Source organism: Sceloporus occidentalis, unplaced genomic scaffold (genome assembly GCF_023333645.1).
Source record: "Sceloporus occidentalis isolate IW3139 unplaced genomic scaffold, rSceOcc1.0.p SCAF_63, whole genome shotgun sequence".
Taxonomy (NCBI): Eukaryota; Metazoa; Chordata; class Lepidosauria; order Squamata; family Phrynosomatidae; genus Sceloporus; species Sceloporus occidentalis.
Genome location: NW_028317043.1, coordinates 4,246,391 through 4,261,282, shown reverse-complemented (window position 1 = coordinate 4,261,282; position 14,892 = coordinate 4,246,391). Strand labels below are relative to the sequence as shown.

The window sequence follows — 14,892 nt, the reverse complement described above, 5'->3', positions numbered from 1 at the left end:
TTGTTTATGATCTCTTTAAAATCTCACGTGGAGGGAGATTCTAGACCCAATAAAGTAACCTAACAAAAGGTTAATTAATACACATTTCTTATTTTATCACAAAGTGCATGAACCACCTTTTTTTATTCTAGTTATTGAAGTCAGTCTTATTATATAGATAGATGCCAGCGTGTAGATTACATTCCCGTGTCTTAGCAGCGTGTCCCTGTGAAGCACAGATAGACCGGAGATCAGAAGACTTAAAACTAAAGCCAACTACGTTAAAGTGAAGATTAGATTTGTTTTGACTTCTTCTTTTCAGCCAAAGCCATAGAGAGGTAGGGGATCTACGGCTATGACATGAGGAATGTACTTTATCCACAAAAGGTGCATTACTGTCCAACCCTACGGCACTTTAGAGGCATTAAAGAGAATGGGTGATTTTGTACAACATCCGAGTCGGCTGCTTTATCTGTGACCCCAATTTGCAATAAAGTATTTGCATGTTAATTCTGGCTACACTAACAAACTACGCAATAAGTTGTGCTCCTTAATACCGTCACACAACTCAGAGGTCATGTCAGCTACTCATGGGGACCGGCTTTAGTAAACCCAGAAAACAAGGTCCGCGTTGGTTACTCGCCTCAATATCCGTTCACACCAATTATAATGCCCGAATAGCTTGAGTAGAACACGTACTTGGCTGATGGTGAACTATGGTACATACACACACGCATTCGATACCATTCATAAGTTTGGGGTCGTTTTTAAAGTAAAGCAAATATCCTCCATTCAAATAACATTGATCAGAAATACAGCGCAGACGGGGTTAATGTTGTAAATGACTATTGTAGCTGGAAAAGGCAGATTTTTAATGGAGTATCTTCATAGGTGTACAGAGGCCCTGATCAAAGTTTATGTTTAAAAGGCTAATTGATGGTAAGAAAAAAAAATTGCAATTATGTTACAGCTAGAAAATTCCTTGTTTTCCATGAAAACAGCTAAGTGACACCAAACTTTTGAACGGTAGCATGTATAATAGTGTTTACTTTGCACAGTACTGGATACATCACCGACATACCAGCCCACTTTATTCCCAGGAATCACTGCCATGCGTTATGTATAAAATAAAGTTTATTTAAGAACCAGAGAACTACACAGACGAGAGACCAGTACGTTATTCCATTCAGCATCTAATTTATGCTTATAATCAGCTGGACATTTATTTATTTTATTCTTTTTACACATTTACCTGTATAATTCAGTCTTTTATTAAACGCAAAAAAGGCTTGACAAGTTGAGACTTATTCGGTGGTCCGCATGTCGCTGCCTTGCCCAGATATCTTGTGCTTTCTTAAATTAATTTGGCCTTATAAAACCTTACAGCTGCTATACAATATTGTGTGATGAACCATTTTGTATCTTTTTAAATAAACCTTTTAAAAAAAAAAAAAAAAAAAAAATCACCAAAACAATTTTATTTCCAGTGTTTAAGTGGGTATGCACACAGGCATGATACAAGGGCATAGTAGGGATTCATGCACATTTATATTCTTTTCAATAAAAGAAACCAGTTCCATCCAGGATTCACTATCTACATGCCTATCTTACAACATTTATATCAAATCTTGGTATCTGAAGAAAAGATACACATGTAATATATACATTTTTGTTACTGTATCTTACAGAAAGATTAAAAATTCAAGTCACATAAAACTCAAACTGTATTAAAAGTTCGTATATAAAAGTCGGAGACTGAACTGGAATGCGTAACGAATGGAAGCTCTTAATCCACCTGTTAAAATATGCAAAACTGGTCACTGGTAAAATATGCTATATTTGTTCACAGTAAGTTTCTCCAATTAACATGTAAAAATATGGCACCCTATCAAAAAAAAGAAAAAAAAAAAAGATGAATTCATGAGGCACTTTCTCTTAGTGACTAAAATCAAAAAGAACATTTGTTATGTGTAAATGTCAGCTAACGACATGGCCAGCACCAGTCACTAATATTTACACAATCTGTAAGCAATTCATTTGTTCCGATTACAAAGTTCTTACAACTCAAATTAATTCGGTTTGTATGAAGTTTTTCCGGCCGCAGCAAAGCTCTGCAAAGACTTTCCACAGAGCTCATGAATGAATCCAGCCCACACTCAGGCTGCGAATAAAATAAAATGTAAAAAAGGCACAGAACAATATACACTGGAGAAGAACTAGAGTCTATTCAAACGCCGTTGTCACTTGCGTTTAAAGATACTGGTAGAATCGAGATCTAACGACATGGGTACCAGACAGTTTATGGGGGTGGGCATCCACAGCCGGGCTAAAGTTGTTCTTGTTCTTACTCTGGTAGCTCTCCCCATTTAATTGATCATCAGGAGGGTTAGCGATTGCATCGGAGGAGTTTTCGGCTGCTCCGCTTGAACTTGCTATATTTGCTTGTGATGAAGATGTTGGATTTAAGTTAGTGTTCTTAGAAACCTGATCGTCAGGTTCCCCAGAGTTGAGTTCCGAACGTAGACGTTCCCGCGCGAGCCATTCCGAGATAGAAAGGTCCTGCGATGGGCACTTTGGCTTCAACCGATCTACGGCTGAAAGTTCTGCTTCTTTCTCATTACCTGGTTCATGGATTTTCCAGGCGTTCAAGATGCTTATCTGAGCAAAGTCTCTTTGTCCACCCAGTGTGTGTCTCCGCCTAATGTTTTTCTTCTTCCGATTTTCTGTGGTGTTATGTGCGTTTTGACTGCCTATTCCAAACATGTCATCTGCAGATGCCTTGAGTCTCAGTTTCAACCTGTCTGTAATTTTGAGTCTCCAGGCAAGTTCCTGATTTTCAGATTCGCTTTTTACTTGCAGGTCCAGATTGCCGATATATCTAGCTTTATTTGTTGCCTCTGCCACATTAGACATTTCCATAATTTCCGCAGCTCCTTCTGCTGAACATTCACTGTCTGTCTTTTTTCGTACGGATTTTTTTCTTGACAAAGTGTCACATTCAATAAGTTTGTGTGAGCTGAGTCGCCGACACTCCAGCCTTGGCGTTGAACTGCCTTCTGTACAACCAGCACTTCCTTCCGAGTTCCTCCGACTGCCCTTTGGCATCTCTTCTGCTTTTGCCCGCTGTTGTCTATCAAACGCGGCGCTTGAAGCAAAGATGGGGAAATCACTTTCGCTGTCCGTCTCCATGGGTCTACCTTCGCTGACCAATTCGCTTTGCTCATCATCTGCTTCATCGCCCTTGCTTTCCGCTACAGATTGAACCTCGGGGCTGATAAGGTTTGGGTCCAGTCCCGTCCCATATACCGTTGATGATGTTGTAGAGTAATCCGAGGTAATGGACGCTTTATCTGCTGTTAAAAAATCACTACCTTTCATTTCGGGACTTGTTACTTTATGTTTCGACCTATGACCAGAGGACTGGGATGACGCGCTAAGTATCGTTCCAGAGTCAGACATGCTCTCTTCCACATGGAAGTTTGTTTTTGATGCAGGCGTTTTCTTCTCGTATGATGGAACATTTAGCCATTGACCCGTGGCCGGAGACTTTATGTCTTTTGGAAGACAATTGGGTTCGTCGGAGGGGGTGCTCTCTTTTCTCAGCTGGTAGCCCTTACACACGCTTGGTTCAGTCTTATTAATATCTTCAACCTCTTTTAATGCCAATCCTTTGGATTTTGTAATCACCTTGCCATCTTTTTCAGTTTCGCTTTTACCACCGTCTGATTTGCGAAACTCCGCAGGAGAGAGGTCCTTTTTGCAAAACACATTATCCAGCTCATCTTCGGAACTGCTAGGCTGCGGCTTATCTTTATGCTTCTTTCGCTTGCGACTGGCTGCAGCGAAGATGGAGGAAACTAGCAGCTCCCTGCTATACTGATCTTTTCCAGATCCCCAAGAACCCTGTACGAAAAACAATGTATTATAGCGGGTTTCAAACATAGAAAGCATACCAGAGCCATTTGTTATCTTGCCACCCTTTTAATACTCTATACTACTTCACAAATCTATACAGAACCATCTCCAAATTGGAATCGCAACTCATCTAAATGTTTATTAACATTCTTGGAACAAGGACCCAAAGGTGCCGCAGACTCTTTAAATGATAAGCTTTGTCAGAAAAACATGGGCATAAAATGGCTAGAACTTGACAGACATTGGCAGTTACATGACCAGGTGATCATTCTATCACCTCTCGCTTTTTTGCTACCCACATGATCTAAAGCACATGCCTAGTGGGAAAATAAGCCCTTGTGGCAAGACAATTTCACCATTAAATTATATAGAACACACTGCATAGCATACCTTAGATTTTGCCGAGTCACTAGTAGCGGAATCTGTGAAGAGTTAAAAATGGGGGGGAAAAAAACCAAAAACCAGTTAATTCTGGAAGAAAGATTACACAAATATGGCAACAAATAATGCTAGGTTTCATGGAAAGGACAAGCACATAAAATGTATAAAGAGCAAAAAAAAAAAACCGACAAAACAAAAAGGGATAGTAATAGCTCACAAAGATGCAAGCCGCACCACAGAAAGCCACCGCTATGAAAAGATGCTGTGAATTGTAGGCAGAACCAGCTCAATGAGAGGGATGGCAGGGAACCCTGGCCTTTAAAATAAAAAAAATAAAAAAACACATACTGAGTTTTAAAGACCTCTCACACGCGCTAATCCTTATTTGGAAACCCTGTGTGTTTCTACTTACTGACCCAAAACAGAAGAAAAAAAAAACAAACAAAAAAACATACTCCTAATCTACTAATCTAATTCACCCTATGTAATGAAAAAAATATATAAAAGAACAAAAACTTCCAATTTGGTTGTGGATTATAAAGTCGATGTGGACGTTTCGCTGCTGAGTGGCAGGAAGGGACTTTATTTCCGCAGGAAGCGTCACATTCCAATAATTTGGCGGGTTTTGTTCCGATCAACCTGTGCTGGCGCTTTTATGGAATGGAGAATGAACACCAAAAACGTTGGTACAAGGGAAGGAGACTGAGGCTGGACGGGTGTAAAGAGGGCAGTAGGGGGCCAGCAGTAGCCTCTGGTAGTCAAATTTCGAAAATGATAGATTTTATTCTTTTTCACGCAAGCGCTAAGCCCCATGCCACACCCCTTAGAGACACATGGCTAATGCTTATATGACCACAAAAACTAAAAGACCATACCATGCTATCTCTCCTCAGGGTCTGCTTCAGAAATAACAAGAAACGGCAGAAAAACTTTAAGAAAGTAGCATTGATCTGTTTAAGGTACGCTGAACAGTAAATTTACAGTGCAATGGTTTTTTTTCCTTTTTTTTTTTTTTCCTTTTTCTTTTAAAAAAATACATTTAGAAAAAACGGGGGTTTCTGCAGACAAGGCAGCTACAATGTGGACAGCAGTCATCCTTCTTCCTACAGTTCCAGCTGTCCACCACTGACATCATAGCGTCCACTAGTGACATCACTGTATGATAGACTCCTCCCATTTCACCTGTTTCAACATCAGTATAAATGTTGTTTGAGTAAATAGAGCAGAGGTAGAAAGCAACACCCTTTGAACTTAAAACAAAGGCTTGTGATAAAAGGGATAAATGTTGTAGAGCATGGCATGCTAGGTTACAGCAACAGCAGATAGGGGGGTATTTGCCAAGAAAGCCTGAGATACTAGTACTTAGCCAAGAAAAAGGTGGCAATTGAAAACAAAGGAGAAAAAAAGGGAAAACTGAACTTTAGTACACGAAATATACTTTCTAGTAAGAGCAAAAGGTTAAGTCATCCTAACCCCATAGGCAAAAAACGGCAGACGTAGTACAGACCTAAATATAAACAAGTCTTCATCTGTGCTAAAAACAATATGGCATAACAGGCAACAAAATGTTTGAAATATCTTTTTGATACCTGAATATATTGTTGGTAGGTCTGTATGGAGCCTGGGAATTGGGAAAATCCTTATTTATCACAACGGCCAAACATGTACAGAAAGCAAAGGCCGTCACGTGTGTTCTGGATTAGGTCTCACAGTACTTGTCCGACTACAGATGTGATTTATTTGATTTAAAGTTCACAAACACTATAGTAAGACAGTGTTTAATTCCCTCACTCATCTCTCCTGATAAATCCCTTTATGTCACATCCCCTCTCTCTCTTCCAAGCTCTACATAGAGATAATAGAGATGTAATTTTTGGCCACCTTGGTCTACCGTAGTCAAACTTTGGCACCAGGTGCCACCTCCAGGGTTCATGATGACCTGCAGCTGCAGACAACACATTTTACCAGTCCAAATGTATTTGCGTGTATAGACCTGTCAAATCATTTCAACTCTTACTAGGTTACTCGTCTACTTAATTCATATTTAATATAAGAATGAATTTATTGCGGAGATGTTAAAGCTAAATATGAAAAAAACAGGTAAGTCAACTGGACGTCTGACAATTGCTCCTAGGGCTTCTCTGTTTTAGGACAAAGTGCCCTCTCTGTTTTACTTGCACAAACACCAGAGGGACTAGAAAACATTTACACCCCGACTGGATCCATTTCTGTGCTCATGTTATGAGCTCTCTGTGCAGCCTGTTCAGTAAATACGAGTCATAAATGACTTATATTTTGTCTTCTAACTATAAAGCGCATGCTTACTGTTGTATTCATGTTATTTAGGCAATATTCATACTTTTATATTCAGCATATAGCGTAACCTGCACACATAGCAAAAGTAAACGCATGCAAAGGACCATCTATATACAAAATATTTTAAAAAAAGTTTTTTTTACACGATAGTAAAGTGTTGTAGGCAACAGCAGTATGTATCTCTGTGAAAAAAGTAACTATTTAACAGATAAACTCTGCTGGGTTTAAAACAAGGGGGAAATAAACAAGATCAAGGAAGTAAAAAAGTGTAGCACATACAGAATACAATATTCAATCATAAAACATATAAAAACCGACATTAACGCCTTTAGGACAGCCACAAAACCAAACAATATGAAATATACAACATCTGAAATACAAAAAGTGTTAAGCGCCACATCAGAGTATCAGATTGCATGTAACACTTACAGCCATTAGGAGTAATATACATGCCTGCATACATGTAAAGTGCAATTCTTGCAAACAGGACTTAAACACATCCGCACGACACAAACATTTAGTTCTTAAAAGTCTAAGTAGGCTGACCTGTTGGTTAGCACTGTATGTGCAGGCAAGAGTTACCTGATATGTCTGTAGGAGACGTTCCAGCCCTCCCGATGTTGGTCAGTAGATGGTCTATACTGGGCACCGGCTGGGATTCAATGGTGTTGTCCTGCTGCACAGTTGTCTATAGTAAATACACAAAGATCCCTTCAACACCATTACACAAAGACGATCCCTTGTGTTGTAAGGAATCTAGATGGCAGGCCACCATTATAGCAGAAATCAATAGATGCTCCAAGTTGAAAAGAAAATAAAGACAGTATGCGTTGTGGTTTTCATTTTATTCAGAAAACCCACAGAGATTGTCCATCAGGATCGTTCATTCAGTTATATTCAATAGTTTTCAACCTATTTAAAGATCAGGATTGGAAAGCTAGACATTTAATCTTATAGACAGGCTCCCAGAAGAAAAAGATTCATTTGCATCATGAATATCCCAACATATATAATATAAATATTTATTTATATTTTAATTGTTATTCAGCAACAAGGGGATGTCATATATAACTATTTTCCAAATGCCTTAAAAAAAAACAAAAAAACCCAATACTTACAATTGGATCATCTTCATTTTCTTCTGTGAAAAACCAATCGTGCTACAAAAACAGAGGGAACGCGGGTGAGAAAGGGAATCTATTAAACCTTATAGAAAAAGATGTACATTACAGAAATGTAGGCTTACATGTTGAATTAGAGTCTCCACTATCTTGTACTGGTCTTGCATATGCGTGACCATATGAGTCATATTGTCCTCAGACGTGCGGACAAGAGTTGGGCCGAACACGATGGCCAAGTTCCGCGGCTCCATCTAAAAGATAAAATACTCCGTCATTCACATTACTACAACGACACAGAGGATAGAACAGGCAGCGGGAAAACGTATCCAAAAGGTAAAGTTAGAATGGCTTATTGACAGAGCTGGAAGGAATTGGTCTCTTATATACAAATATATACATACATATAGTCATATACATTAAAAGAAACAATGCAGACAGAGCTAACGCATGCTGTATTAATCACCAAGTAGTCTTTCAGGCTGCGTTTTACATCGAGGTTACCTTGTTCTTTTCAGAATGGTCTGCCACGGTCTTTAAATGTGCAGATAAGAACTTTAATGTTTCATAGTGATGACCGGGGAGAATTTTGATCTGGAAATAAAAGTGGAGACGTCAATAGACATTGGCTCTGAGCACAAAGCGGACAAACACGAGTTAGATGTTCCAATCAAACACTACAGATAGAATGTAGTCATCTTTGACAGCTTTAAGCACGTGTGTGGGATAAACGCAGTTTACCTAAAACAAACCCATCACAGGTACCCATTTTCACAATCCTACAATAGGTAAAGACCATTGCTATGTTTTATAAGCTTTATAAAAGACAAATAAAGGATTTTTAAATGCAGGAGACCTCTTGTGGATCTACTGAACACACGTAAGGAATCAGACCGGTGGCTACATCTTAAGATGGTAACCGGGGAGCCTGTGTTGGTTTATTAGAAAGTAAGTCTTATCAGTCCAGCTGACGTGCCGTAGGCCCTTTATGATTTGAACGCATTATCAATATGCAAACAACTACGGCAAGGCCCCGTCCCCCAACATAGACTATACTGGAAGGGGATGCCTCTGGCATTTGCTGCACCAATCCTGCTATAAACAAGATCTGATGTCACCGTTTCTCCTCTTACATCATTTGTTTCATGGCGTCTCCAGGTGAAGTTGATACCTTCTATCGAACCCCACATAAAAAAGGTCAGGATCTCAGATGGGAGCAGAAGACAATGTTCATAAACTTCCCAGTGATTAACTTCCCAGTGATTAACTTACTTAAGGTTTACACACTAAAACCGAACCAAAAATCCCTGTATTGACTTACCAGTTGCTTGAGGGTTTTAAGTCTTACTACAGGGTCCTCCTTCCGATTTGCTTCAATGAAATCATTGTACTTCTCTGAAAAATGGCAATATATTCAAGTAACTGCATGCACATTTTTGACCCAGCTTACTCAGATTTTACTCAAATCATCTTTTGCCCTCTAATGCAGTAAGGATTTACTATTCCTTACGGAAAGTGGCATTTTATTGACTTCTCATAGAGATAATTATTTAATGGGATATAAATCGGTACACGTTTGATGTAGGAAAATGTCGATGTAAAATAGCAAGTGAAAAAAAGATCCTAATCCTAAAAACAGGAACAGAATAAAAGGTTTTCTCTGCTAGACTGCAATATTTGTGTACAATCTGTAGTCAATTATTAAAATAAAGGAAAGCCGTGTTAAAATTATTTAATTTATTTTAAAATAAAGGAAAGGTCCTCTTTTTCTTTGACGTAATAAATGTCACACTATACATAGATGGTTTAAGGTTGTGCGTTTGATAGAAGTCAGTAGAAAAGTGTAAAAAGGCAATTGTCTAATAAATAAAATATTAATTCTGTAGGTATCTCACCGTTGGTAAAAAGCGGCTCAGGGAGTTTCCGGAAGAAAGATTTTAGCAGACTGCTTATGACATTCAAGTCTCGCCATTTCTAGATAACGAAAGCAATCTGATTACAAAAAAAACACGAACAAAGCAGACCGAAGGTATTTTACAACAACGTCTTTTCTTACATCATCTTGGACGTCGATGTCAATAAATCCTTTGTTGAGCTCCTCCTGCAAGTTCGATATGGCCGAGTTGTTCCCCGGCACTCGGTATATGCCTGTGTATTCAAGTCCTCTTTCTTCGACTAGTTTACAGCATATGTCTACTATCAAAGGAATGTACTGCGGGGAAAAAGATCAGATCCATCAATAATAGCAATAATAATTGAGCCTTATAATCAAACAGTAGAGCAGACTGTCAGTGGCGCTCCTTACTTTATTTGTGTGAGCAGGTGGACAATCATCAAGTCGCACACCAAAGGTCCCACCACAAGTTGGTTTCTTCTCAAATGTCTTCCGCATGATGCTAATTCCCTTCCTCCACGTGCCTTTGTCTTTAGGTGGACTAGTGTCATCTTAGGATAAAACATTGGATTTACATTAATGTTATATTTTTGTTACCCTTAATAGGGAAAGTTAATTGCCTTAAAAACAATAAAAAAAAAACAAAAAAACACACAAACGGTAATGTCATGTGGAGACCAAAGAACCCTGTCTCCCTGTCCCTGAAGCTGCCTCTGGCAGCTGGGACACAATCTCCAATAGACTGGAGATTGTAGGGGAGGAGTCTCTCTGATCAGTCTTACAGGACTGATCAAAGGACTTCTGGGGGCTCGTTTTTGCTGTTGCTGGTCTGCCTGGGCTTCCAGGCAGACCACCAGCAGCAGAGCCCCCTACAAAACGGGAATTAACCCCTTCAGTGGCGTGATCGCGGCATTGAATGGGTTAACGCTGCACTGACGCTCTCATGGAGTGATCAGGCAGCAGGGGGGTGTTGGGTCAGTGTGGTCACAAGTGTGGGGACCCATTCAACACACCACCCCCTTCCCTGAAGCTGCCTGTGGCAGCTGAAACCCCGATTGCAGATTTTTCTGCAATCGCGGTTTCTGCCTAGAGAATCAATCTGTGGGAGCGATCTCAGGCTCGGGGGTGGGCTCTGAGCGGCTGAAGATACTTTGCAGATTATCCATACTAACCTTTGTTTAGCAGTTTCCGTTCCGATTCCTGCTTTGGAGAGTGGGGGCTCTGGGTCCTTGTTTCCGGTTTTGTACCGAGGAACGTCTGGCGGATACTCAGGCTCTGCCGCGGGGTTTTGGGGGAAGGCTCCGTTTTGTTGCTTGAGCAGCTGCTAAGAATAATTGCGTTATTCACATAGAGCCGTGTAACAAAAACGTGAAAAAAAAATACTCTTACTTATACACAATGCTTACCTCATCATTGTGTTGTACTCTTTAATCCTCCTGCTAATCAGGTCCCTGCTCGCTTGGCCCGTTTGCTAAAAAAAACAACAAAAAAACAAACAAAAACAAAAAAACAAAAAGACTTTACTCAACAGGATTCCCAAAACGTACACAGGGTTGATGCTTTAACCAAATTAAATTAAGAAAACTAAAGAGACGACGACAAATCCCTTTTAAAGACAAAGGAAAAGCGCTACATTCTTTTGGAAAATCACACTATGCCGACGGCGGGGGATTTAACATGGATTGACGCAAAGGACTTTAGAATATAGCCCACCACAACAATTTTGCAGATTAAGATAAAAATATCTATATATATATTAACCTGGGAAGCTGAACATTACCAGGGCTTATGATTTGTTCCATTAAGGGAAGGAATTTCGCCCAGGGCAGCATTTATGGAAGCGCAAGCTAAAAATACCCAGTATTATGAAATTCGCGCACAATACGAAGGTATCCTTCTGGGGCTCTAACAATGGAAACCTGACACGAGGACCATTTCTAATTGGGTTTTAAGCTTGCCAGTGGAACAGCGACCATCACGATTCGGCCGTTTGACCGTATTATGCTTTGAGACAGCACTAAAACCTAAAATCTTATCAGGACTGGAAAACTAGGGGCACGTAAATCCATGATTGCAGTTAATCTTTTAGTGCCAGGTATGAGCTTGCTTGCTGCTAATGGCATGACAGGCCTGGACAAAACTTGTGTGTGCCATCGACCTGAAATGAAGCAAACAACGAGCAAGGCGCTACCAAGATCAACATTTAATGCCACCCTACAGACGTGCCACGGAACATTTCTAATGAGCTGATCCTGTCCTATAAGTACAGAATTATATGCGCTCCGTGTAGCCATACTACCTCGTCGTTTAGATTGCAGTTCTCCTGTATGGCTTTAATCCACGCCAACATATCATCTCGGTCTTCAGCTTGAAAAAGGCATTCCCGGTCGGACGTCGTAAGACGGAACACATTCTTGCGCTTGGTTTCACTGTACGATATATCTATCAAACATCCGTTAATGCTTATCGGCTGCTCCTCCTCAGACTGAGATGAAGAGTGGCCGGTTTGGTCTTTCTTATCTTTGTGCAAATACAGAGAGGAGCTCCGCAAGACGACATACATTTGCTTCCAGGGCCTAATACTCCCGCCAACCCGCTGAGGGAGAAAATAAACAAAACCACAACATTTAACATTACAAACACCAAAGTGCAGAGCAAATGAAAATTAACAAGGACTAAGGGAAAGAACATAATCGGATAAAGATGAAAGGACACAAAGACGACTGACCCACACGCAAGGAGCCTAAACGGGTTTTAGATACATCCAGGCCTGCATTCCGCCATGAACCACGGGGCACAAACTTTGGCAGCTCATGGGGAACTCCGTTCATCAGATTCATGATTTGGGAACACCAATTAGAAGTGACTCCAAATATTCAACTGGATTGGGTTACTGTACACACCTTTCCTTTGTCGGTGACTAACTGTCTGAAATACAAATAGCCTTCCTTGTTTGAATCACTGAAGACATCAGAAGAAGAATCTTTCCTGGATTCAGAGTCTGACGATTGCACGTTCTCCGGGGCCTGAAGGAAATAAAGCTTTTAAAAAAAACCAAACAACCCCCAGAATTTGTGCAATTTGAGAAAATACCTTCGAGTACAGAGCGATTGCAAAACATTAACGCAGGATACATTTCAGAACGATACAGTTTATCCTTAATTCCAACGACCCTAAAGGAACAGTGACGATATTCTGCGGGATATGCTCTTTATTCTTCTAGTGACGGATACATTTTTAATTTAGACTTTATTTGGGAAAGAAAACACGTATCGTGCTGTATTTGACAGAAAGTGCTTACAAGCCAAAGATTGTTGACACCAGGCAAATTTCCACCAAAGGGATAGGATCAGGGAAGTTGTGATTTAGGTTGTAATCGCTGTTAGGCAATTTATTGCCCAAAGAGCCATTATGAATGGGAGGGGGGTTCAAATCATTGATGTTGTTGGATATTACATAGGGCATGTTTAACATTTTTCTTTCGTACCTATATAAACTATAATCACAGTTCGAACACCCTTCAAGAGATTTTATTTGCTAGACCTGGGCATTTAACAAACTAATAAAATCTATTTTTGGTAGTAGACCTGCACATATTCAGATATTCAGTTAAATGATGAAATTTAATCAGTAACAATAAAATAAATATTCACTTTCAAAAATACATACGTTGATCCGTTTGAGGCTGGAAACGTGCTCCAAGGTTCTGCTGGAAGAAGGAAAACATGCAGTAGTCGATTTTTAGTGCCACTTTATAACTTTCCTGCTGCTAAACTTTTCAGACTTTAACCCCTTTGTGACAATGGCTGTCTTAGCATTCAGCAGGGAACGGGCATATCCGACGTAGCAATATGATGAGCGCGATTGATCCGGAGAGTGATCACATGAATCCCCTGAAAATTTTGGGCGTTGATCGTTTTCAAAGCTCATTTAACCCCATGACCTGCCAGGCACGTGAATGGTCATTAAGGGGTTAAAGAATTATATCCAATGTATTTTTTTTTATATATACACTTCACCTTGCTAATGAAAATACCTTGGTTAATACAGGTCTTTTGTGCGCAGAGGTGTACTTAATTGCAATACTAGTTCCTAATGCAAAAAGTTAGCGGGTCACTTACTTTACTCCCTCCTTGTAATCATCAAGCCCCTCATCACAAGATTTTGACCTTTCCGTTTTAGAGCTGGAGTGCACCTTTAGTACACTGGGCCTTATAGACTCTGAAACGAAATACTTATTGTTAATGTTACGTTAACGGAAACTTTGTTACATTTTGCACGCCATCACATGATCCTGCTTACAAAACGATAGCTATAATGACGACAAGAGCAAAATAGTATAAACTACTCCGGCACCATGAGGTTTATTTACCCTGCCAGAAAGCTGTAGTTTCAACTCCCATACATCAATATGCATTATAACGGGTCAAATCTGACATTTTTCTCCCGCACGAAAAAAGCATAGTGATATCAGAGAGTTCAAGAAATCTCTGCATTGTAACTATACATTACGCAGAGCCAATGAAACTTCTCGAAAAAGTACAAAATAAATACAATAAAATTCTGAGATTTAAAATAGCGCCTACATAGTAAACCATGTAGTAAATAAACCCCTATGAGGCATCCAATTTTCAATGCACAGGACACATTTTACCAAATTAAACGGTGAGGATATGAACAGAAAATACATAATTTTATTAAAAAAATAAATAAGACTAAATTCTAAACAAAAACTAAGATGGAATCAAATCCACGAGAAAACTCACCGTTATCATGGGACAGATGGCGCTGCAATACCGGCCCTGGAGAGGTAGGACTTGGAGGAACCGTGGTTATGGTGGGGGGCGGCTGCACGTAGATGGAAATCACGGCAGAGGCAGGAATGTTTGCTATTTCATGGTCAATACTGGGGCTCGTTGGTTCATCTACACAGAGAAAAAGCCGGAAAATCACACATGTGATATTTCTACGCAGTAATCCGATTTCCTCATCCAACAAAGCAGAAAATTGCTAATTATATAATATAAAAAAAAGGCAAAAACACGCATAACAGGGAATTGCACGCTGTTATTTCTTATTAGTACAAATGTACAGAATTAAAATTAAGAGAATGTAAGCCCATGTGCAATGTTGTTTCTGAGATATTAAAACATTTAGGCGAGATGAATCCAGGGCGACAGACGCAAGGTGGCGGATCTGCACCCAGTCCGTTGACTATTTCACACAAAAGAGAGATCTGGGTCTTTTCAAACACATTGCCGTCATAGGTCAGAGATCATCTTAAATATA

The 14,892-nt window shown here is 39.8% G+C and overlaps 1 protein-coding gene across 1 annotated transcript in view; it reads right to left on the bottom strand.

Moving 5' to 3' along the window:
- Positions 1 to 2,229: 2,229 nt before the first annotated feature.
- Positions 2,230 to 14,892, bottom strand: part of LOC149287212 (rho GTPase-activating protein 21-like) — a 44,840-nt gene continuing 32,177 nt past the window's right edge. Inside the window, exons 9-25 of the mRNA XM_089493148.1 lie at positions 14,370 to 14,528; positions 13,725 to 13,824; positions 13,273 to 13,309; positions 12,507 to 12,629; positions 11,903 to 12,199; positions 11,010 to 11,074; positions 10,776 to 10,924; positions 10,015 to 10,154; positions 9,766 to 9,921; positions 9,605 to 9,683; positions 9,031 to 9,104; positions 8,214 to 8,303; positions 7,838 to 7,963; positions 7,710 to 7,751; positions 7,174 to 7,279; positions 4,285 to 4,316; positions 2,230 to 3,882 (exon numbers count right to left, since the gene is read on the bottom strand). Coding sequence (XP_089349274.1) covers positions 2,230 to 3,882; positions 4,285 to 4,316; positions 7,174 to 7,279; positions 7,710 to 7,751; positions 7,838 to 7,963; positions 8,214 to 8,303; positions 9,031 to 9,104; positions 9,605 to 9,683; positions 9,766 to 9,921; positions 10,015 to 10,154; positions 10,776 to 10,924; positions 11,010 to 11,074; positions 11,903 to 12,199; positions 12,507 to 12,629; positions 13,273 to 13,309; positions 13,725 to 13,824; positions 14,370 to 14,528 — 3,428 coding nt within the window. The remainder of the gene's footprint in view (positions 3,883 to 4,284; positions 4,317 to 7,173; positions 7,280 to 7,709; positions 7,752 to 7,837; positions 7,964 to 8,213; positions 8,304 to 9,030; positions 9,105 to 9,604; positions 9,684 to 9,765; positions 9,922 to 10,014; positions 10,155 to 10,775; positions 10,925 to 11,009; positions 11,075 to 11,902; positions 12,200 to 12,506; positions 12,630 to 13,272; positions 13,310 to 13,724; positions 13,825 to 14,369; positions 14,529 to 14,892) is intronic.